We start from the raw sequence: 24,404 nt of genomic DNA, 5'->3' as shown, positions 1-24,404 counted from the left end.
TTTACAGACTGAAACAGAAAACCTTACATGCAGTAAATATAGACTTAAAGGCTTTTGGAGTTTTTTTTTCTGGAAATCAGATTTAAATATAAAATTCTATAAAAAGACAATAATATCAGTCTTTACCAAATGTCTACAAATGCTAAACTGTGCTGACTTTTTCCTTTAAGGGCCCGAAGTAAGATGGGTAGGGCCCTACCAAATTCACGGTCCATTTTGGTCAATTACATGGTCATAGGATTTTTAAAAAAGTAAATTTCATGATTTCAGATATTTAAATCTGAAATTTCATGGTGTTGTAACTGTAGGGGTCCTGACCAACTCTGAAGGCAGCAGCAGAAGTAAGGGTGGCATGGTATGGTATTGCCACCCTGACTTTTGCATTGCTGCTGGTGGGGCGCTGCTTTCAGAGCTGGGTGCCTGGCCAGCAGCCGCTGCTGTCCGGCCATCCGGCTCTGAAGGCAGCACAGAAGTAATGGTGGCAATACCGTGACCCTCCTACAATAACCTTGCGACACCCCCACAACCCTCTTTTGGGTCTGGATCCCCATTTTGAGAAACGCTGGTCTCCATGAAATCTGTATAGTATAGGATAAAAGTATTCAAAAGACCAGATTTAATAGAATCATAGAAGATTAGGGTTCGAAGAGACCTCAGGAGGTCATGTAGTCCAACCCCCTACTCAAAGCAGGACCAACCCCAACTAAATCATCCCAGCCAGGGCTTTGTCAAGCTGGACCTTAAAAACCTTTAAGGAGGTTTCATGGGGTAGACCAGATTTCATGGTCTCAGATGTGTTTTTCATGGCTGTGAATTTGGTAGGGCCCTAAAGATGGGCCATCAGCTACTTTTGTCTAAGCATTTTTGATGTAGTATAGCACAACAGTATACTAGGTGGCCTAGGTTAGATCAAATCTTGCTGTACTGAATTCCGTCTCCTTTGGATTCATCTTCCAAATTTTGCTCTCACATATCCCAAGAATTGTTCTGCAATCTGTTGTTGTCGGCATGTGGCCCCTTGGATGCTGTTAGCTCCAATGGAACCATTCCCTCCTGTCCAGTTCTATAGTTACTGCTCACAATGGTCTGACTTAAAAGCAATTCAGTCTAGCTCCAGAGTGAAGAACTTTCTGCTTTCTCTCTGATGAGCTTTCCAACTGCTCCTTTCCCAACCCAAACTGCAAACAAAGGCACAAGCTGACCAATGCCATGCACTGCTACAGACTAGGGACCGAATGGCTAGGCAGTTCTGCAGAAAAGGACCTAGGGGTTTCAATGGACGAGAAGCTGGATATGAGTCGACAGTGTGCCCTTGTTTCCAAGAAGGCAAACGGCATTTCGGGCTGTATAAGTAGGTGCATTGCCAGCAGATCGAGGGACGTGATCATTCCCCTCTATTTGACATTAGTGAGGCCTCATCTGGAGTACTGTGTCCAGTTTTGGGCCCCACACTACAAGAAGGATGTGGAAAAATTGGAGAGTCCAGCGGAGGGCAACAAAAATGATTAGGGGGCTGCAGCACATGACTTATGAGGAGAGGCTGAGGGAACTGGGATTGTTTAGTCTGCAGAAGAGAAGAATGAGGGGGATTTGTTAGCTGCTTTCAACTACCTGAAGGGGGGTTCCAAAGAGGATGGAGCTCGGCAGTTCTCAGTGGTGGCAGATGACAGAACAAGGAGTAATGGTCTTAAGTTGCAGTGTGGGAGGTTTAGGTTGGATATTAGGGAAAAAAAATTCACTAGGAGGGTGGTGAAGCACTGGAATGGGTTACCTAGGGAGGTGGTGGAATCTCCTTCCTTAGAGGTTTTTAAGGTCAGGCTTGACAAAGTCCTGGCTGGGATGATTTAGTTGGGGATTGGTCCTGCTTTGAGCAGGGGGTTGGACTAGATGACCTCCTGAGGTCCCTTCCAACCCTGATATTCTATGATCCTCAAACTGCCTGCACTGGGTCCAAAAACCTACCATGTTATAGAGGTTGCTCAACACCTGGCAGTAGGCAATGAAGGTACTCAGAACCTTGTTGAATCAGGAGTACCATGTGATCATGTCTGTAGTGGAAAAAGGCGTATTATAGAAAAACTAAATTTAAACTAGAATTTCAGACTGTAGGCTAGTGTGATCATTTTACAGTTTTATCTTTTCCCCTTGTGATTCCTAATGTGTTAGGACTTTAGACATGTTTTCAGTTGATCACAATGCTTTTTACATTTCATAAACCCTTTAATGACTTTTAATTCCCTCCCCCCACCAAGGTTTTAATATTAGAACCAACAAAAATTTACCAGCCTTCATATCTGTCCATCAATAGCGAGGCGGAGGAGAAGACCATATCTATCTGGCACGTCCTACCTGATGACAAGGTAAACCACTGCACTTGTTTTAGGATGAGAAATGTAAATAATGAATTGTACCTTATGGTCTCTGAATTGTGTAAATGACATAAATCCTGTAACTGAAGACTTCTTACAGTTGACTACACAAAACTTATTTGTGGTATATAAGAAATATCTTTATTTACATATAATGTTGGGCATTGCTTATTTTGCAGACAGTGTTTCATTAAGTATTTTCCATGATCTCTTTTATGATTTAAAAAAAAATGTTAAATTTATAATCTCATTTCAGAAGGCTTGATTTAAGTATATAGTGCACAAAGATTCAGTAGCACATTACTGAAAGTTTGGCTTTTAAAATATATGTACAACACACCAGTAACATTGTAATATAAATCTATTTCTAAATGGAACTTTCCTCTGTTTTTTCCCTCTGGTGTTATCCAAATCCATGTTATAGTTTGAAATGTGCTTAAAAGAATTAGAACTTTTGAAATATGGGTTCTTTCAAATGAGACAGTTTCACCAGGATGGCTTACCTGTGTCATCTGAGAGTACTGGACCCTCAGTAATGCACTAAGAGTATCAAAAATGCCCCTAGCTAGCACTCACTGGTTTATATTGTAGCCTGGTGTAGACACTGTAAATATGATGGCAGAGGAAATAAAGATCATTGTTTTGAATAGTTGTGCAGGAAGTCAGGAACTTAGAGGAAATTGGTCAAAGAAAATAGATGTTTAGGAGACTGAGAAGCTGAGAAAACACACTTAAAGCTATGGAAACTTGGAAGCTGATATTTGGGATATTTGGAAGGAGAGTGAGTCTGAAGGAGCTTTGGAGACCGCTTTGAAGTGAGGTGTAGATGGAGGAATTACTGCATCCAGGGATACTTGGAAGGAAACAGTAGAGTGGTGGGGGTTGGGGCAGCCTGAAAGTTTTGGAAGCAGGAAGAAAGAAAGGAGCCTGGGAGATGTGGAAGAGGGGAGAGAAGAAGAAGGCATAGGGAATGAGTGGGTTCAGGGAGATGTGGAACCAGAATAATGTTACAGATGGTTTCTCAGCTCCCAAGGACCAGAACAGTCATTATTATTTCTTTTCTGATGACTTTTCTTCAGTTGCAGGGAACGGTAGAGGGGAATTGTTTCCTGGAATCAGTCTGTCATGTGCCTTTTACACTTACAATAGAAATATTTCTGACATGCACCTTTTTCGCTATTTTCTATTTCTACTCCTCCTTCTTTGTACAATGTATGTGGAACACAATGAGCAATAGCACTTGGGCTTTTTCTTGGGGAAAATGGACCGTGGGGAAAAGCATGTAGGTAATGGCAGTAATAGGACATTCGGAAGACAAATTGAAATTCAGTCTAAACTGTGTCCAGATCAATGAATTCCTGTTTATAGTGGTCAGCTTTGATCAGAATCATTCATGATGGTCTCAGACTATCAAACAAACATACATAAATACATTGCCTTAGCTGCTGGACACAAACCAAAATATATTTGTCACACATAGTAAATAATGCCATATGTTGGTGCTGCAGAGGAAACCCGGATACCATAGAACATCTGCTCTGAAAGAGTACTATAGGGTATTTCATATTTGGAATTATCTCACTACCCATAAATGCATGATTTTTAATAATTCACTCCCAAACAATCCATTTCTCTCTGTTTGGTGGCTTATCTCTCATACCATAAATATAAAGCATGATTATTATTCTGAACTCCCCAAATCCCCTCATCCTTGCTCAAATATTCTGTAGTGTATTAATAACTGAACGTGCATCATTCATTACTGGACAAAATTTCTTCATAGCTGTTTGGTCAACATTCCTTAATTTCTCTAGATATCTTTTTAAACTTTCATGAACCTCAGTCTCTCTCTCTCCTCCTGTACTCTGTCAGAATGAAGGAGGAGTCCTTGTGACACCTTAGAGACTAATAAATTTATTTGCTCATAAGCTTTTGTGTCAACCTGAAGCAAATACTCACCAGCAACTACACACCACACAACAGAAACACTATCCCAGGAATCAATCCCTGCAACAAACCGCGTTGCCAGCTCTGTCCGCATATTTATTCAAGGGACACCATCATAGGACCTAACCACATCAGCCACACCATCAGGGGCTTGTTCACCTGCACATCTACTAATGTGATATATGCCATAATGTACCAGCAAAGCCCCTCTGCCATGTCCATTGGACAAACCAGACAGTCTCTACGCAAATGAATAAATGGACACAAATCAGACATCAAGAATTGTACCATTCAAAAACCAGTAGGAGAGCACTTCAACCTGCTTGGACTCAATAACAGACTTAAAAGTGGCAATTCTTCAACAAAAAACTTCAAAAACAGACTTCAACGAGAAACTGCAAAACTGGAATTAATTTGCAAACTTGACACCATCAAATTAGGCCTGAATAAAGACTGGGAGTGGCTGGGTCACTACAAAAAATAATTTTCCCTCTGTTGATACTTGTATCTTCTTATCAACTGTTGGGAATGGGTCACATCTACCTTGATTGAATTGGCCTCTTAGCACTACAAAAAGTAATTTTCCATCTGTTGATATTCACCCCTTCCTGTCAACTATTGGAAATGGGCCACATCCACCCTAATTGAATTGGCCTCGTTAGCACTGACCCCCCCATCTGGTAAGACAACTCCTATATTTTCATGTTCTGTATATTTATACCTGCCTACTGTATTTTCCACTCCATGCACCTGATGAAGTGGGTTCTAGCCCACGAAAGCTTATGCCCAAATAAATTTGTTAGTCTCTAAGTTGCCACAAGGACTCCTCGTAGTTTTTGCTGATACAGACTAACACGGCTACTCCTCTGAAATCTGTCAGAATATTAATTCATGTCATTGTAGGTCAAAATATGGGCTCCTTACTCCCACCAGTGAGCAATTAATTAGATTCACTGCAGTCAGTGGAACTGCCTATAAATATTTCAAGACAAAAATCTAGGATAAGTGAAGACTGAGAGTATGCATCAGCAACTTAAAGATAAATAACATTGCAAGGATGTTGTAATTTTCCCATGACTAAGCATTACAAACCCAGGAAATTCAGAATGAAGGCTATATTTAAAAGAAATTCAGTCATGTTAGGAATGGAAATGTACAAGTAGGGTGCACAAACAACCTTAACTCTACCCTATAGTGACATCATAATAACCAATAGATTATGATTAAGGAACAGTGCGTAGTGTTTTGGCCACAGATAAAAATGAAACTGATTTTTAAAGGTTTTTCCCTCTATATGAGAAATTTGAAGAATCTGTGTGATTCCATTATTGATATTATTTGGGACAAGGAAGACTAACACATGCTCAGTTTCTTAAAGGACCCAGGCTTTAATTAATTTTTAAGTCCATGAGTTAATAGCTTTACTGGTAAATTCTCAGAAAATTCATTCTGTACTCAAATAATAAGTGTGTAAGTTTAAGGAGTGTATTGTTTATTTTTCAGACATAAGAGGTTTAATATTTGCTTTAAATGTGAAATGAAACTCAACTTCTCAATTTGCGACTGATGACTACATAACAAGAAAGGGTCTCACAATCTGACCTAGTATAAATAAATTGCCCTCTTCCTTTTCCACAGCCATTTTCCAATGAGTATTTTTCTAATTCACTCAGTTTTAATTAAATGATGAAACTTGTGAAACTTAAACAAATTAATGGAAAAGTTCTTATAAAAGTCAGTTGGTGGATCTGCTTTGTTTCTGCTATAAGCACATATACCATTCCACTGTAGTTCCCTGAATGTAGCAATTTGTTTTCTGATAGGACTGTGGCACTTCTCTAAAACCTATTTGTCAGTAGGAAACGCAGTAGCCAAGCTGCCTTGGTTTCATGTTGGCTTCCGAAACCAATTTGTGATTTTTTTACTAACCAAAGAACAGATGCTGGAGTTGGATAGCACCCTGATATGTTTACTCAGGTTGTTTAGAAGTTGGCAGAATCATGAGCAACACAGCTTTTCTGTAATTCAGTAGCTTGAGAAAATGATGTAGTAAATGTATGAATCTGCGAGAGATTACTCTTTCATAAACTATAAAGCTATAACATGTGACTTGGGATTCTCATGCTTTTTTAATCCCTTCACCCTTCCTAAATGTTTATTTTGGAGTGTTCACGGGTAAATATGGGGTGAGGACCCATAGCTGGAAGGCATTCTGGAATTGGGAGGTGGATGGGGGGAGAGGGGCAGCTGAGGTTGCTGAGATACTCCCCACTATTGCTGGGGGATAGGGATAGCAGAGGTTAAGGTGGTGCGCTTTGGTCATATAGGGGAGCCAGGAGACCTAATGTGGCAAGAATCCCCATCCCTTTGCTCTGTTCCCTCCTGTAGGCAAAGAAAATGCCCATGTTGGCTCTTCGCGAACTAGCGTGGGAGGGGTGCAATATTAAACGGCAAAGGCTAATTTAGAAAACTAGAACGATCTAAAATTAGCATGGCACACATTCAATGGATTAAATCTGGCCAACTGCTAGGTCTCAAAACGTAATGGTAAATGGGGAATCATCACTGAACGGGTGTGTTTCTGGTAGGGTCCCGCAGGGATCGGTTGTTGGCCCTTTTTATTAATGACTTGGAAGAAAACATAAAATCATCACTAATAAAGTTTTTAGATGACACAGACTGCGGGAGTGGCAAATAATGAAAAGGAGAGGTCACTGATACAGAGTGATCTGGATCACTTGGTAAGCTGAGCTCCAGCAAACAATATGTGTTTTAATAAGGCCAAATGTAAATGTATACATCTAGGAACAAAGAATGTACGCTATACTAAAGTGAGGGGGGGACTCTTATCCTGGGAAGCAGTGCCTCTGAAAAAGATTTGGGTTTTGTAGTGGATAATCAGTTGCACATGACCTTCCAGTCTGACACTATGGTCAAAAGGGCTAATGCAATCAGTGGATGCATAAGCAGGGAAATCTCATGTAGGAGTAGAGAGGTTATTTTACCTCTGTATTTGGCACTGGTTTGACCATTGCTAGAATAATGTGTCCAGTTTTGGTGTCCACAATTCAAGAAGGATGTTGATAAATTGAAGAGGGCTCAGAGAAGAGCCAGGAGAATGACTAAAGGATTGGAAAACATGCCTTGTAGTGATAGGTTCAAGAAACTCAATATATTTAGCTTAACAAAAAGAAGGTTAGGAGGTGACTTAATTACTGTCTGAGTACCTTCATGAGGAACAAATATTTAATAATGGGTTCTTCAGTCTAGCATATAACACAACCCAATGGCTGGAAGTTGAAGCCAGACAAATTCAGACTGGAAATAAGGTGTATATTTTTAACAGTGAGAGTGACTAACCATTGGAAGGATTTACCAAGGGTCGTGGTGGACTCTCCCATCACTGACTATTTTTAAATTCAGATCAGATCTTTTTTCTGAAAGCTATGCTCTAGGAATTATTTTGGGGAAATTATATGACCTGTGTTATACAGGAGGTCAGACAGATGGTCCCTTCTGGCCTGGGAATTTATGAACAGGTAGCCGGCCAGAAGGCAGTGGATCTTGAGCAGAAGGTCAGTCTAAACAAAGTATTTCAGGCATCTCTTAAAAGTTTAAAGCCTTAGAATTCAGCTAAGAATCTCTAAATTACTTTAAGAACGAGGAGTACTTGTGGCACCTTAGAGACTAACAAATTTATTTGAGCATAAGCTTTCGTGGGCTAAAAATATCCTCCTTCCTCATTATTCAAATCAAACATTGCCTTCTCAAGGTTTGTCAAATCACTCAGTACCTTTCCGTGATACTGAGACACTTCTATTCCTTCTACTTTGAGCATTCATTTTTAGCTGTTAAACTAGGTCTGAGCAGAAAAGCTTTGGCGACTTGTATGCATTTCATAAACTGGCAAAATAATCTATTATGGAAAATTTGAACATTTATATAGAGGTAGCACCTAACAGCTTTAGTCCCATTGTGTGGCAATGTGCTAGGTAATAAATGAGTCCCTGTGATACAGTTTGCCCAATAACTCATTTAATATGAGGGCATTCCCACATCATTCATGGCTAGTTAGAATTTGCTACTTTACAACTGCAGGTTACTTTTAAATGGACTTTTAAAAATATTTGAGGTTTGATGTAGGGCTAAAGAAAATACAATTGTATGTATTTGGTACATTATATTATGGTATTTTATATTAACATAGCCGCCTGTAATAAAATGTGAACAGAAAAGAAAGAAGGATTAAGAAGATATGGAGGAGGGGGAAATTGATTTGGCAAAAGAAAGGTGTCATAGCTTATCAAGTATTGTAGGCTCAGTCTCCTTTACAATTCACTGTACAAAATGCAGCAACTCTGGCAATGTGTCTTCCTGCTTTATTTCTTGCTATTCTTGACAGGTGTCATAAGCTGTTCAACTACATGTCTCGTTTGTCTTTGAGAATTCATTTGGTTGTGACTGTGGTTGGCACCAAGGCTTCACTCTAAATCTTGTCTCTCAGCAAGAAATGTTTCTTGGCTTTATTGTTCTAGTTACTAAAATGCTCTGCAGAGCAGTATTTCTATTCGGCAAAGGTTGTTCAAAGATGCTGTTGGCATGATGTTAAGATGCCACAAAGAATAATTGCTACAGTGTAAAATGCTAATGTTTTGAGTAACATTCCTAAATCTTTCAGCCTCTTCAGTTACAGGGTAAAAGATAATGCATGTTGGAGCTTTTATATTAAGGGAAACTTTTATCATCATGTTTTATCTTTACACTTTTTCTGTATGTTACAGAAAGGTATTCATGAGTGGAACTTCAGTGCTGCTTCTATCAGGGGAGTAAGGTAAGCTTCCTTTATTTCATGGTCTTAAACAAACCAAGGTAACTGGGTGAGTGGTCTGCTGGGATAGTGCAATGACTTGGATGGAGCGTTGGGGACAAAACTTAAGAGAGTTTTGCATCTGCCTGAGACATGGGGATTTCCAACATAACAGAAGCCCTGAAATGTCTCCTTGTGATTCTAAAATGGCCACCTGCAATGGCTATCAAACAAAAACAAAATTAAAAAATTAAAATTGCTAATTTAAAAAAATATTATTTTGCTGACTAAAATAGTTCCGTAATTCACATTTAAGTGAAGTTATAAGTAGAATTAAAATAATTGGTTACTTTTAATGTATTATTATTATTATTAATTATTATTATTATTTATTTGCATTACCATAACACCTAGGAGCGCCTGTCATGCACCAGGACCGCATTGTACTAGGCTCTGTATAAACATTTAACAAAAAAGATGGTCCCTGCCCAAAAGACCTTACAGTTAAAGTATAAGACAAGGGATAACAGGTGGATGCAGACAGGGAGAGCAGAAGGAAACAATGAAACTGTGATAGGCTATGGTCTCTACACAGCAGCTGCCTGTGTGTTAAATTCTTTTGTAGGCATCATGGCAGAATAGAGTTTTGAAGAAGGTTTGAAGGAGGGCAATGCAGTAGCGTTGTGAATGTTTATGGGGAGCTCCTCCCAAGCGTGAGGGGCAGCATGGGAGAAAGCACAAAGAAGCTTCTTTGAAAATTTACCAAGTGGGCAGTGGAGGCTGGTATCCTTAGCTGATTGGAGGCAGGAGTCAACATCTCCATAACGAATGAGAGATCATAGGCAGTGTGGGGATAGACCATGAAGGCCTTGCAAGTGAAGACAAGCAGCTTATATTTGATGCGAAAGAGAAGGTGAAACAGTGGAAGGATGCAAAAAGAGGGGTGCCAAGGTCAAAGCAATGGGCTAGGATAGTGATCTTTGCATTTTGAGTGGATATCAGTGGAGCAAGATTGCATATGATGTCATGTGTCAAGGCCAGGGAGAAGGATAGTAATCAGAATGCAAGATAATAAGACTGGATGAGAGTTTAGCTGTAAGGATGGAAAGGAAAGGTCATATCTTAGAGATGTTAGGCAGGAAGAATCAGAAAGATTTAGCCAGCCTGGAGGTGAGGATCTCGAGAGAGGGCTGAGTCTAAAGATGATGCCCAGGTGATAGATATCAAGCCCCTTTCATGGCATCCAAAAATATCTAGTTACATTGAAAACTTAGGCCATTAAGATGTATAATTTCTTTATGTTGTGATTTTTAAAATTAATTGTTATCCTATATTATTTTTAAAAGATTGTTTTACTGATATTTACAACTAAAAAAATTAAATGTATCTGGTCATAACAAGAAACCAGGTAAAGTCTGTTGCCCCTGAAATGTAAAAGGCCTAGTTCTCATTTGCACTAAGGACTCTTTATTCAACTTTAGATCTTCACTTCCCCATGGCCCTGGCATGCCCACGTTTTTCTTCAGCACTCTTCCTTAAAAGGGGAGCGGGAAATGGCTGGCACAGAAACCAGTTCTGCTACTTTCGTTGGCTTTACTTCAGCAAAAAGCTCCCTTCTGTATGTGGGACTCTCCAGTGGTCATTCATGTCCAGATTGTGCCCCCTCAGTGTCACTGAACTGCTGCAGAATCTGGCCATAGAGTGTACTCGTGTGCATGAAGTTAAACACGGGCAGAACTATTTGAAGGATCCAGGTTTTAATTTATACATGTTAATATCTAGGAAAGTACCACTGTACTGCTTTAGATCACTTCCTTATTTTTGTCTTATTTTCTTCTTGTGGTTACACATACCATGTCACATCCCATTTTAATATTTTAACTGTATTTTTTTAAAAAGAAAATCAAATTATCCAACTAGTCCTCTATTCTAAAAATGACACAAAAATGGTCTTATGTCTCTAATAAATTCCTACACAGATGGACCATTTTTGCCTTTCCACCATCTAACAACTCTTTTAGCTATCAACAGACACAGCGAATCAGTTTATTTTAGGGAAAAAACTGCAACAATGCATGTGGTTCAGTTTGGTTTCAGTTTTTGTTACAATACATTTTCGAGCATTTGTAAACTTTTTGCCAAATGGTGGTGGCAGTTTTTTGGTACTGCTAAAACATGTATTAGTGTTTACTAATGTTGTCTATATGCCTCCAGTTCTGTTGTTATCATTTAAGACCAATCTTATTTGGCCAGATGTCCAAGAAAGTCTGGAAAATTTTAAACTGCCTCAGTAGAGCTAAGGTCCGTTTCTGCCTTGGCTCTGACAGAACTCAGACAATCTTTGATGGCTTGGCTGCGGGGCAGTTGGGCAAAGTTGATGTTTATTTAATTACAAAGCTAAATAAATGTATACGCACAACTCATATAAACGTATCTGTATATAATCAGCATAAGTGCTGGAATTAGGGATGCTGGGGGTGTGGCAGCACCCCCTGACTTGAAATGATTTCCATTATATACAGGGTTAACAGTTTGGTGTGATGGCTTTCAGCACCCCCACTATACAAATTGTTCCAGCACCTATGATAATCGGATCGTCTCCCTCTCCTTTCAGTTGTTGCTAATCTTGTTAGATGAGAAGCTCTTTGAGTCAGGGGCCATATTTGTGGCACAGCTAGCACAAAGGGGCTCTGTTCCTGATCCCAACTTCTTTTGTCTCCTTTGAAAATTCTACCCTGGAAATATAATCCCTTATAGCTCTCTAGGAAAGGGGGATTACCAGCTCTAGCAGTGAAGGCTGGGGTGCTCTGTAGTCCTCAAAGGGCCAGAGATCCCAGATTTAAAAGGTCACATCATTTTTCTGTATAGACCTCAGTAACTATTTATTGGTGTTACATAACCAGCACTTTAGCAGGAGTACTGAGGACGTACTAGTACTAAAGCGTGACTAATGTTTCTGGTAAGCGTCTAGGGAAATGACTGAGGAGACACTTGCTTTATGTGTTCCCCAGCAGCCAACATAATCAGCCTCTTGTTCTTATGAGTAATAGAGTTCATCCCTTAAAAATTGAGAAGGAATTAAAAAAGATGTATATAACTTTGTAAACATGGTGCTGAATCACACCCTGTACCTTTCGTAATTGGTTTTGTTTGATCATAAACTCAGTTAGTGGGTTGTGCACTAATAAGTTACTCAGCCTGTATCTCTCTCTCTCTCTCTCTCTCTCTCACACACACACACACACACACTGATTACTGAATTGGGCTAAAAAGTACATTTAGTCATCAAAATCCTTTAAAATGTGACTAGCTTCTCTATGCACTTTGGTTGGTCCAATAAAAGACATTACCTCATCCAGCTTGTCTCTCTATGCATGTTGTGTCAGTTATGCCAGTTATCCAAAGAAGCGCTTTTCTGCATGTGGCACACAGCTGCATTTTAAATACCTGAGGTCAATGTAAGCTATAAGAACAAATGCAATCCAATAAATGCTTAACATTTACAATAAAAAAAGAATAACAGCCTCTATTTTATGCAGTAAAGATGAGCCCAAGTCACTGAGTGCTCGATTGTGTCTTGGGCACAGTCCTGAGCACCTGGGAGTAGACCCACGAGGCAGTGTGCCTTTGAGAGACCACACTGAGGCACAATTCCTTCCCTATTTCCCCCTGGCTCTAGGTAGGAGAGGGGGATAATTTGCTGCTGCCTTAACCTGACTCAGACTTTGGATATATATCTGAATCGGAACACTCCCAAATTATAAGGGTGTTTGGATTTCTGTTCTGGTTCTGCCTAATATAGATGCAGGCCCGTAGGACAGATGCTCGGTATCTGATGAGCATGGCATGAGAACCTGAATGGAAACAAAGTAATGACGCTCATAGGTGCTGGAACTAGGGGTGCTGGGGGTGCTGCAGCACCCCCTGGCTTGAAATAGTTTCCGTCATATACAGGGTTTACAGTTTGGTTCAGTGGTTATCAGCACCCCCACTATACAAATTGTTCCAGCGCCCCAATGAAGCTTGTTCTCAGGCTACTTCATGATGGGATGACCGACACTGTCCTCTGTAATGGGTTGGAGACGGACCCATTCACCATCTATACCAGTGTTGTAGGTCTGTGTTATTGCCCTAACCCTTCTTTCCATCTATCTTGCATTAATCTTGATTCTTATTCGTGACTGCTTTTCTTCTGGAATTGGGATTGAGTATCGCATGAACGGCCAGCTCTTCAACCTCTGTAGTGTCTTCATTGTACAATTAAAGTAACCAGGACTGTTATTACCAACATTCAGTATGCTGATGACTGTGCTATCCTCATGCACACTGAGGCTGACTTGTAATCCACCCTAGATCTCTTCTCAGGCGCCTATCATAGCTGGGACTTTCCCTCAATATTGGGAAGACTAAGATGCTCTACTGGCCTGTCCCAGCACAAGTTGGCCCCCTTCTCCCACAAATTGTCATCAGTGGTGAACCTTGAAAATGTTGAGCCAGTACCTTTACCTTGGAGACTGAATATAGGATCCATTGTGCCAGCATATCCTTTGGAAAGTAGCTCCGTCATGTCTTTATTGACAGAGATCTGCAGATGAAAACTAAGATCCTTCTCTACAGTGCAGAGTCATCCCAACTCTTCTTTATGAGTGCAAGACATGGGTGACATACCGAAGCCATCTTAAGTAGTTTGAACTGTGCTGCCTTAGGAATATTTTCCATATCAGATGGGAAGACTGTCATGCCAATGACAGTGTTCTCTCTGCAGCCAACATCACCAGTGTTGAGGTGAAGATTATGAAACATCAACTTTGCTGGGCTGGTCATTGTGTGCGGATGGCTGATACTCGTCTTCCAAAGCAACTCCTCTTTTCCCAACTTAGTCATGGTGGTAGGACCTGCAGGGGACAGAGGAAATGCTACAAGGATACCCTGAAAGTATATCTTAAGAAGGAAGGCATTGACCCCACAAATTGGGAAGAGCTGGCTGGCAATAGACTGCAATGGCGTCCATCATATATCAAGCCTCAGTCCATTTTGAAGAGAATTGCCTTGCTCAAGAGTCTGAGAAATGGCAGGGGAGGAAGGAAAGGTAGAGCATTCCAGTCAGCAGTTGTGCTCTCTCCAGGCAACCACCTGTCACATGTGAAAATACCAGTAGAGCACGAACGGGACTTCTCAGTCATCTTAAGTCTCATCAATGATTTTTCCTCGTATCTAGGGATAGCGGCAGCCGACGGACCAGGTTACCAAGTCACCATCTCTCCTTCCGGAGCAGGGAGCTGAGTCCAGGGAATCCCAGCATTTCCAAAATTCCAGTGAAATCAGTAAAAAACGAATAATGGCTTTTGTAAAACTTGGGTATTTTGGAGGTAAAATGGGTAAAAACTGAAAACAAAGGCCCTTACTTATTGTTAAAAAAATTTCAGATTTGTTTGTTCTGGTTCAGACCCAGCTCTTGTTTTTACTGATTAAGTTGCTTTGTACTTGGCATCCTATCAATAGAATTTTAAAAAAAATTATAGTATTGGAAGTTTTCACTCTTAGCAAATAAGTAAAATCTATTCACTTGAAATTTCTTCTCCACCGTTTCTGCATAATCTACTGATTAACTGCTCTATATGCTATCTCATAAAGAACTATTAATAAGCAACTGTCATGGTGCCTGATCGTGCATCCCCTGTGCATTGATTTCAGTGGGAGTGTTGGGTGCACACAGGATTTAGGTACAGGGCCATAGTAAATGTGCTTGCATGTTTTGTGAGGTAATATCTTTTATTGGACCTCACCTCACCTATCTAGTCTCTCTCATATCCTGGGGCCAGCATGGCTACGGCAACATTGCAAACTTGAATGTTTTCTCAGTTTTGCAACTGAGCTCACACATAATTTAAAAACACCCCATATTTATTAACAAAGACATTAATATTTCTAAATATGCCACCCTTGTAGGTGCACCACCCCACCCTAACCCTCCTATCTACCCACACACAAATGGGAAGAGAAGGTTCACTAGTGACCTACACACTGGCTTCTCGGCAGTCTGCAAGAAATTAATTTCACCTGTGTAAAGGCCAAGTAAAATGGTGTTATACAGTTGAATGGACGGGTGTTGGGATGATGAAACCCATACACCAACCTAAGGGTATGACATGAGGCTAAAGTGCAGCCTTCTCCCTGTGGTGCTACTTCAGCATGTAGAGTGTGGTTGGGGCTTTTGGTCCTCTGCATTGTTGGGGATCCCAGTTGCTCCACCCCACTGCAGCTCTCTGTGGCAACCTATGAACAGCTACTGCAGAGACATTTTCTACCATTCACAAGAGGTGCAGAGGACTCGCTGCTCAACTCTCCTCTGCAGCCTGAGAATTCCAAATGGGGGCTTACTGTGGAGTGGGGGGGAAGTATTGCAATGGTCATGTGTACCTGGGCGAATGTCTGTGAAAGCCTGAGACCAGGATTTTCTGTGCTTACTAAGTAGATCACATTTATAATCAGATTTACTCAAAGTAACAGTTTCTCTACAGATCTTCAAGAAATCAAGGCTGAATGAATAGAAGGTTATTGAACCCTTTAATCAGACACTTTTTAAATGTTTCGCACTAACAGGTTGACTCGGATATTTGACTTTGTTAGATTTTGTGTTTTATGAAGCATCTCTCTTATATTAAGTGACCATACGGAAACAGTGCATCAGATTAAAAAAATGTGTTACTGTCATCATTTCATTCTTAATACAAAGGAAAAACATCTGAGCCTATAACTACTGATGTTTCATTTTTGATCTCTACAGGGGAAAGATTCCCAAATAATTTCTAAATTATTTTAGTTACCGTGCTCTAAGGAAATGTAGTTTATGGTGTAAAGCAGTTAATACCCATAGAAGCTAAGTGAAGTTCAGGAAGAAAACTTGAAAGAGAATCTTCGAAAATATCTATATATCCCTAAGCAGATCATCTTTATCCCTCCAGCAGGACAGTTAAAACAACCTTAACATCATCAAAAAGAATATACACACAGACAAACATTCTGATTTATAAAATCATCTCTCCTTCTACTAAGTAGCTTTTGTAAAATGCACATTATTCAAAGAGAATATTTAAAATCCCATTACCCTCACATCTAAAAGTGACAATGAGGGCTACTACTAGATTAGGAGGAGTTGTACGAATCAGAGATTTACAAAGTAGTGTTAACTTCAAAACATTTAGTGATGTTTCAAACTTCTGTATCAGTATTTTCCCTAAAACTAAAGAAAAATTATCATATGAGTCAAGTCTGTATGTACCCAGATACTTCCATAACCCCCGTCATCACAGTATTTGAGTCCTTCCCTCACATCTTCTGGTGGCCCTAAATTCTCACATTGCAAGAATAAATACTATTCTCCTTTTGTTTCTGTTTGTAGTGGAGTAAGACTGTAAGTGAAATCTTGACCCCATTGAAGTCATTGGCAAAACCCACATTGACTTAAGCGGAAGCAGGATTTCACCCAATATCTTTCAAGAGTGAGCCAATAAGGGGACTTGTTACATGTGCCTTGGTCTTGCAAATCCTGTATCTTTATTATCCAGTTTTTTCTCATAAAATCTTCATCCATCCTCCTTTTCTAATATATTAATTATACAAAATTCATTCACCCACGAAAGCTTATGCTCCAATACTTCTGTTAGTCTTAAAGGTGCCGCAGGACCCTCTGTTGCTTTTTACAGATTCAGACTAACACGGCTACCCCTCTGACACTGAATCAAGTTTACACTTGAATGTCAGAGTGCGAGTCAAGGGCACAAACTGCAGAATGAACTGCTTCAAGTAGGATGCTTTTCAAGGAGCTCAGAGAAGGAGAAAATATTTTCAGATGAGTAAACAGCTTTACAAGAGCTCAGCTCACTGGGATTGAGAGAGGATGACTGGACAAAAGGCCCCCCTCCTACCACTTTAGAAATCTCTGTAGTATGAATCCATCCAGTCCTTCTAAAATAAATAAATAAATATCCTATCTCCTAGAACTGGAAGGGACCTTGAAAGGTCATCAAGTCCAGCCCCCTGCCTTCACTAGCAGGACCAAGTACCAATTTTGCCCCAGATCCCTAAGTGGCCTCCTCAAGGATTGAACTCACAACCCTGGGTTTAGTAGGCCAATGCTCAAACCACTGAGCTATCCCTCCCCTCTCTTTGTTCTGCTGACATAGAAAATAAAAACAAAACTAGATTAGGTGATAAAGTAATGGGGGTGGGTGGGAAAGGGATGCTCATTATTGCACAGGAAGATGCTATTTAAGGAATACTGTGTTGGACAACACAGAAATGTCAATTACAGTAACCACCACAGGAATCTTGCCCAGGGTGGGCTGAACTGTGGCTGGTTATAAAAGGCAAAGCCACTTCTGTGTTCCAAAAATAAAGGTTCTAGGAGAGGAGGTTTTTAAAAATTCTGTTGCCACTGATGTAGCCCGAGGAGAGTGTGGATGGATGCAAGGATGGTAATGAGTAGCAGCAGCAGCTTCAAGGGAAGGAGAGTTTAAATCCTCTCGACTCTCTGATACTGGAAGGATGTTCCACCTGGACAGCGGCAGTGGTGGCTTCAGGGTGAACGAGTTTAAGAGCGTCATCGAAAGACCATTAAACTCAATGGGATTTTTTCTATTGATATAAATGGATTTTGGATTAGGTCCTTACTCCCATCACTCTTCTGATGCCCTCCTGAGGGATGTATGCAATAGTGGGGGGCAATGGAGGACTCCAAGCAGCAGAGATAGCATTTCAGATGGTGGACGAGCATGTTAGACTATAACTTCATAAGAAAATGATCTATAATGGTACATAGCAAGATTTAATCTAGTACTTTCCTACAGTGCCCTGAAGCTTGGGGCCACCAGTTCAATAACCTGCATTTACTTTGTCTGTTCTTTCAGTATTTCAAAGTTTGAAGAGCGATGCTGTTTTCTTTATGTACTGCATAACTCAGATGACTTTCAAATCTATTTCTGCACAGAACTGCATTGCAAGAGGTATGTATTGGTCAGTATTTTGCAAAACAATCTTAACTTAGATGATGATTTCTGAATGCAGTCCTGTACTAGACTGGTGTTGTCTACTTTGGGATGGGGCCAGTGAGCTGCTGAGCATCCTCAACTCTCATTACTTAAACGTAAATTATGGGCACTTAAGCATCTCCCGGGAGGTGCTCAGTACTTTGAAGGGTTGGGCTCACACTTAAGTTAATGTTTCAAACAAACTTTACATTTGTATACCATGGTCCAGTCCTGTGGGATCTGTTATTCCTGATGTAACTATTAAAGCTTAATTCATGAGTTAGCAAAGTACATAAGCATATGAGTAGGCCTCCTGAAGTCAATGGGGCCACTTGTGCTTAAACTTATACATGTGCTTATGTGCTTTGCAAGATCAGGGTCTACCGTTGCTTTCCCTGTAGCTATCGTTTCATTTCTGATTACAAAGAAGCACATTATGAGTTCTTTACATTATTGCTACTCTTATGTGTGTTTAGAATACATGGAGTTGGATTGTGTGTGCACTTCTGAGAGGCACAGACAGCACTGTGCTCATTGCCGAGGAGCAAGGAGGTTAAGGTGGTTTTAAGGCAACTTTCCATCCTCTCGATTCTGGGCTGCTCCAGGGGCTGGAGTGGACCAGGAGTAATTTAGACAGCTCTGGAGGGCTACCTGAGTTACAGCAGACAGTGTCTGACTGCCTATGGACAGCAGCACTGTCCATAATCTGTGCAGTACTATACATTATGGCTCCAGACACCTCACAGACCTGCCCCTGACACGCCCTGTACACTAGCTTTGCATGCAAAGGGTCCTCGAAAGACAGTCTGCAGCAACCTTCCCTCAGCAGGAGAATTCTCCTCCTCCTGGGTCCAGGGCTTTTAGAACCTTTTCATGATGCTTAATCCTTCAGTCCCTTTCCTGGCATAAAGAAGCTACAGGAAGGGTTGAGACCGTCACCCCTGACTGTTAGGTATAATGTTATCTTCTGGACACTTCACATGTATCTCTCTCTCTCTCTCTCTCACCCTCACACACACACTCACTCTCTCTCTCTCTCTCTCTCTCTCTCTCTCTCTCTCTCTGCAAGCTTTAGATATTAACTTTCCACTTCAAGAAGAGCAGTGATTTTTCTCTCCCGCCACACAATCTCCCTGAGCTGTTCTGGTTTAATATTCATTACACTTAACACTTCTGTTTGATCATTTTTTTCACTTTAGGATTCATTCTGATGTAACTATCTAGTCTTTACCCGGTTTTTTTTTAACAGGTTTTTTGATATGGTGAATAGTATCACTGAAGATATAGGGAAAAACACAGAGGAAGGGGAATGTGATGGAGATTCTGTAGAGGTAAGGACAACATGTCATACTTGATATTTTTCAATTTATTGAGAACTTTAGGCCTCTAGGTTAGGATTTTTAATTTAGGAGGAATTTTACCATTGACTGCAGTGGGATTAATTAGGCTGACACTGAGTGCTTTTTCAAATCTTTCCCCTAGTGTTTAGAAACAAAATATTCTTCATATTTCTTCTCATATGATATACATGATATGATATATATAGCACAGCAGGAACCAATGGCTGGAAGTTAAAGCCAGACAAATTCAAATTAGAAGTAAGGTACAATTTAATAACAGGGAGAGTGGGAAATCATTGCAACAAACTACCAAGGGAAGTGGTAGATTCTTCATCTCTTGATATTTTCAGATCAAGGCTGGATGCCTTTCTGGAAAATATACTTTAGCCAAACAAAGTTATAGGGCTCAATACAGGGGTAATTTGGTTAAAGTATAGGGCCTCTGTTATGCAGGAGGTCAGACTAGATGATCTAATAGTCCCACCTGGCCTTAAAAATCTATGCATCTATTAATCTAAACTCAGCAAGAGTGGAACTTTGGTCAGCACAACCTCATCTGACCTCTGTTAACGCACAGTTCGGGCAAATGTGGAGAGTCTAAAATAGAGATTCCGCAGTACTTGGAAAATGTGGTTAGATCAGGAGAGCAACTGGTACAACATGAATTTATGTGGCAGCAGTGTCTGTGTTCCATGCAGAAGCTGAAGTTGTTCTTTGAGTGCTGGTCCCCATGTGTATTCCACAAGCGGGTACATATGTGCTTGACATTTGTAGCAAGTAATATCTGTTGGTCCGTGCCTGCAAAGTTGATTCCTTCATGCTCTGAACTGAGTGCATATAAGAGGTTGTGCAGACCAATGTCTCTCCAGTTCCTTCTGACCACTGCATGGTCTGAGTCAGTATCCTCTGTATCCAAAGTGATGTTCTTCTTTTTTCCAGAACCTGTAAAAATATAAGAGTGAGCGCGCATGTGTGTGTACATAGTTTTTAGCATTCTCTGTTGTAAGTTGGAAAGCATACCTCCCCTGGATGGAGTGAGGGCCCATTCCACCAGAGCACAAGCAACCTCAACAGCATCTCTTTGAGAAGTATGTATACTGGACATTTGTAAGGTTGCTACCTGGAGCTCTACCCACACCTTTATGAAGCACTAAGCCTTAGTCAGGCCTCTTCTGTAGATGTAGCTGTTGGGACAGCAGTATTAAGGCATCTGTACAGCCTGCAGCCTCGCACCCTCCTCCTGTTTAAATACTACTTGTCAATCACCCACAGGTGGAATGTGCATAGGGACCAGCACTTGAAGAAATGGAGGCTACTTACCTGTAACTGGAGGTTCTTCAAGATGTATGGTCCCTCTCTGTATTACACTACCTACTCTCCTTCCCCTCTGCTTCAGATCCTCTCTGATTCATGGTAAAAAGAGGAAGGCATTCGTCCTTGCTGCCTCTTATACCCTCAGATCAGAGCACAAGGGAAGTAACTCCACAGTTGCAGACCCCAACACCCACTACTTGCAACAAGTCTCTGGTCTCAAGTGCATGGTGCGCATGCGTACCAAGGTGTGGAATACAGATAGGGACCACATATCTTGAAGAACCTCCCGTTACAGGTAAGCTCAATTTTTTATTTTGGTGTGCAGTGCCCTCTGTCTGTAGTTTATTATTATTATTATTATTATTATTTTATGATACCCAACAATAGAAGTATGTTTATTATAAGAAGAAATATTTACATGGTTATGTTATGCAGGTAAAAACCCTGGTTCATATCCTTTCATTTCACGTTGTTTGTTTTGCAGTATGACTACGAATATGATGAAAATGGTGAGAGAGTCGTTTTGGGGAAAGGAACTTACGGCATAGTTTATGCAGGACGAGATCTGAGCAATCAAGTTAGGATTGCCATTAAAGAAATCCCAGAAAGAGATAGCAGGTACAGTAATTTCATCTAATCCAAATGATGCTGTGTTTATATACTTCAGTCCTGAAGTACGATTGGCCACTTTGCTGGTTAATGAAGCCCTTTTCTGAAAAGCTGCTGATAAATTATCCATCTCTCTGGTTTTCCTGCTACATTTTCCAGCTCTGTAAGAAACAGTCTCCAAAGCTGTGAAAAACAATGAGTGGTAATAGCAGTTGGGAATATGGCCATCTCAGAATAAGAGTTGTGGGAAGGAAAGGTACCGCTTGCAGCTCCAATCAGAACTACGTATTATTGGCCTAGTTTAATATGAGGCTAACAATGGCCCAGGTTGTCTCCTGCTGCACAAAAAGATCAGAAGGTTTCCTCCACTTAGGCTTCCATGGCAGATTTTTGGGATCTCTGGGAGGCTAGGGCCACACACATGGAGGTCCTGTACCCTGCTGCACCAGCTCTGCCCTTACCCCACGGCCCTTACCCCACCTGCACCAGCTCTGCCCTTATCCCATCACTGCACCAGCTCTGACCTTACCTCACCACTCTTTTGGAGCTGTGCTATCAGGAATCTGTCACCTGCCCATTGAAGTTTCTGAGAGCAAATGGAAAGAACGTTAATAAGAACTGTGGATGTATTAACTCTCCTGTGTAAGATCTGGGGGGGGGTTGAAGGGAGACCATGTGTATTCCTTCTTATCCTGGCTCCAGTACCTCCCCACTGCATGAACTCTAGACTGTGCTTAGAGGGCTCTGTAGGGCCCAGGTAGGGGGAAGAGGATGCTATGGAAGGACCTGACTACACTTCAGCATGGAAAACACCTGTTGATCTCAGGGGCCGTGGTTTGGACTAATAATCGTGTCACATTTACTGCACCTCTCAGACTTTGAGAGGTGACTTCATGATGGTATACAAGTCTCTTTGCAGGGAGAAAAAAACAAGTATTAAAGGGCTCTTTCATGTAGCAGAGAAGGGCATAGCAACAAGCAGTGTCTGGAAATTTAAGTCAAACAAATTAAAATTAGAAATACAGAAATAACAGTGAGGGTGATTAACCATTGGAACAAACTACCAAGTGGGAAAGTTGTGGATTCTCCATCTCTTGACACCTTCACAGCAAGACTGGATGCCTTTCTAGAGGCTATGCTTTAGCAAAACACAAGTGATTGGGCTCACTTGAGGGGTAACTGCGTGAAATTCATGAGGTCAGACTAGATAATCTAATGGTCCCTTCTGGGTTTAAAATCTGTGAAAACTTTCTGAAGCCTTTTCCGTCAAGGCCATGCAACCTGCCTCTGTATCTATACTTTTCAGTATTGCCAGCCTCCTTATAATCTCAAACTCAATGGATTCCCCTGTTGGAGAGGAAGGATGGTTAAGTGGTAAGGATATTCACTAGCTCAGGACTTTGGCAACCTGAGTTCAAGTCCCCATTCCACTGCAGATTTCCTGTGTGACTGTTGACAAATTGCTTAGCCTCTGTGTGCCTCAGTACCCAATCTGTAAAATGGAGATAATAGTTCTTCCCTATCTCATGGGGTGGTGTTATACATTATGCTGTTTACTCTTCATTTTTTGGAACTAGTCATATATATGTGTTTTATATTCCGGATAAAGATGTTGCTGACATGCAGCATCTCATTTGTGCTGGACTACTCCTAACATTTCCTGATCAGCTCCACCTTTTTAAGTATACCCTGGCATACTGAATGACGTCAACAACTATAATTAACCACAACAGAACACCTTGATATTAGTTATTTGTAGGGTTCTTTAAGATGTTGAACCTGAGCTGCATTTCAGTTTTTGTTTACACATAATTTGTAGTGAAGCCTACATAAAAGCTGGAATAAACCGTTTGAAGAATACAATTATTACACACCCTCTTTCATTCAGATTCAGTCTATGCTGTGAAATTTCTTCTGTATTTAAATTGTAAATTACATGCAATGGGTGCCATTTAAAAACTGGATACTTACCATCAAGAATAATTATGTTCATCATGGTGTTTGCAATATTTCCTACTGTAAGGATGGGAAATTCCACAAATATTGTGGTAAAGATCAGAACAAGCCTAAATGCTGCCATGCAATAAAAGTCAGTTTTTTAATGGAGCCCACTGTATTAAATTGTTGAATTATTTAGACTCTTAAAAATTATATTAATCCCTGGGTTCTGATGTGCTGTTGTGCTCAAGAAATTAGCCATGTATTGCAAATTTGTCTTCTTTAAAAAACAGCATTTCCCCACGTGACCAGAAGGAATGGATATAAGTAGTAACATTCAGACACACCTCATGGTTATGTTTAAAAAAAATTACCAAAAGCAATAACTAAAATTGATTTTTCAAAAACTTAATGAAAATGGCAAATCACTCGATTTTAAAGGGAGATTGCCATGGTTGATAGGAACAAAATTAATCCTACCAATAGCAATGATTTTTAAAAAATCCTTCTGATCTTGAAAAATCTATCCATCTCTATAAAGCTAGGTTTTGTAACAGACAAAATACCAGTTCAGTACTCTCAGTGCCCACAAAACACATTTGGAGGAAGATTTTTTAAGTGCTCAGTACCCAAAGTTTGGGGTCAGATTTTCAGAAAACCTTAACATCCATTGAGGCACCTGAGTAAACTCCAGATTAGCAAAAAACCTCAGTATTTCAAAAGAGGTCAGTGCGGACACTTGCTGAGCTATTTTGACAATCTGGACATATATTTTAATGTCTAATGGAAGCTGGCACTCAGGAGTCTTGATATACTTTCTCGGCTCCTCCAGAGAAAACAGAAAATCAGGCAGACAATCTGATAGGATTGGAAAGTGAGCACTAGCCCTGCCTGAAGGATGACAATTCTGTTTCACAACAACTTTCAAGGTTTTGAAATTTGTTTTTGTTCTGCATTGGAATGAAAACAAAATGGTTGGAACATTTTTGTGAAGTGGAATTGTCACGCAAGCTGGTTTTGGATGGAAAAGCTCAAATTTTCAGTTCAGGTT

At 40.5% G+C, this 24,404-nt stretch overlaps 1 protein-coding gene across 1 annotated transcript in view; it reads left to right on the top strand.

The window, feature by feature from the left end:
• Window positions 1-24,404, top strand: part of MAP3K5 (mitogen-activated protein kinase kinase kinase 5) — a 154,317-nt gene that overhangs the window by 99,755 nt on the left and 30,158 nt on the right. The window contains exons 11-15 of the mRNA XM_065400534.1: window positions 2,253-2,360; window positions 9,098-9,147; window positions 18,033-18,128; window positions 19,402-19,483; window positions 21,291-21,424. Of these exons, the coding sequence (XP_065256606.1) occupies window positions 2,253-2,360; window positions 9,098-9,147; window positions 18,033-18,128; window positions 19,402-19,483; window positions 21,291-21,424 (470 nt within the window). The remainder of the gene's footprint in view (window positions 1-2,252; window positions 2,361-9,097; window positions 9,148-18,032; window positions 18,129-19,401; window positions 19,484-21,290; window positions 21,425-24,404) is intronic.

The sequence above is a fragment of the Emys orbicularis genome, chromosome 3 (genome assembly GCF_028017835.1).
Source record: "Emys orbicularis isolate rEmyOrb1 chromosome 3, rEmyOrb1.hap1, whole genome shotgun sequence".
Classification (NCBI taxonomy): domain Eukaryota; kingdom Metazoa; phylum Chordata; order Testudines; family Emydidae; genus Emys; species Emys orbicularis.
This window is presented reverse-complemented; position numbering and strand designations above follow the sequence as displayed.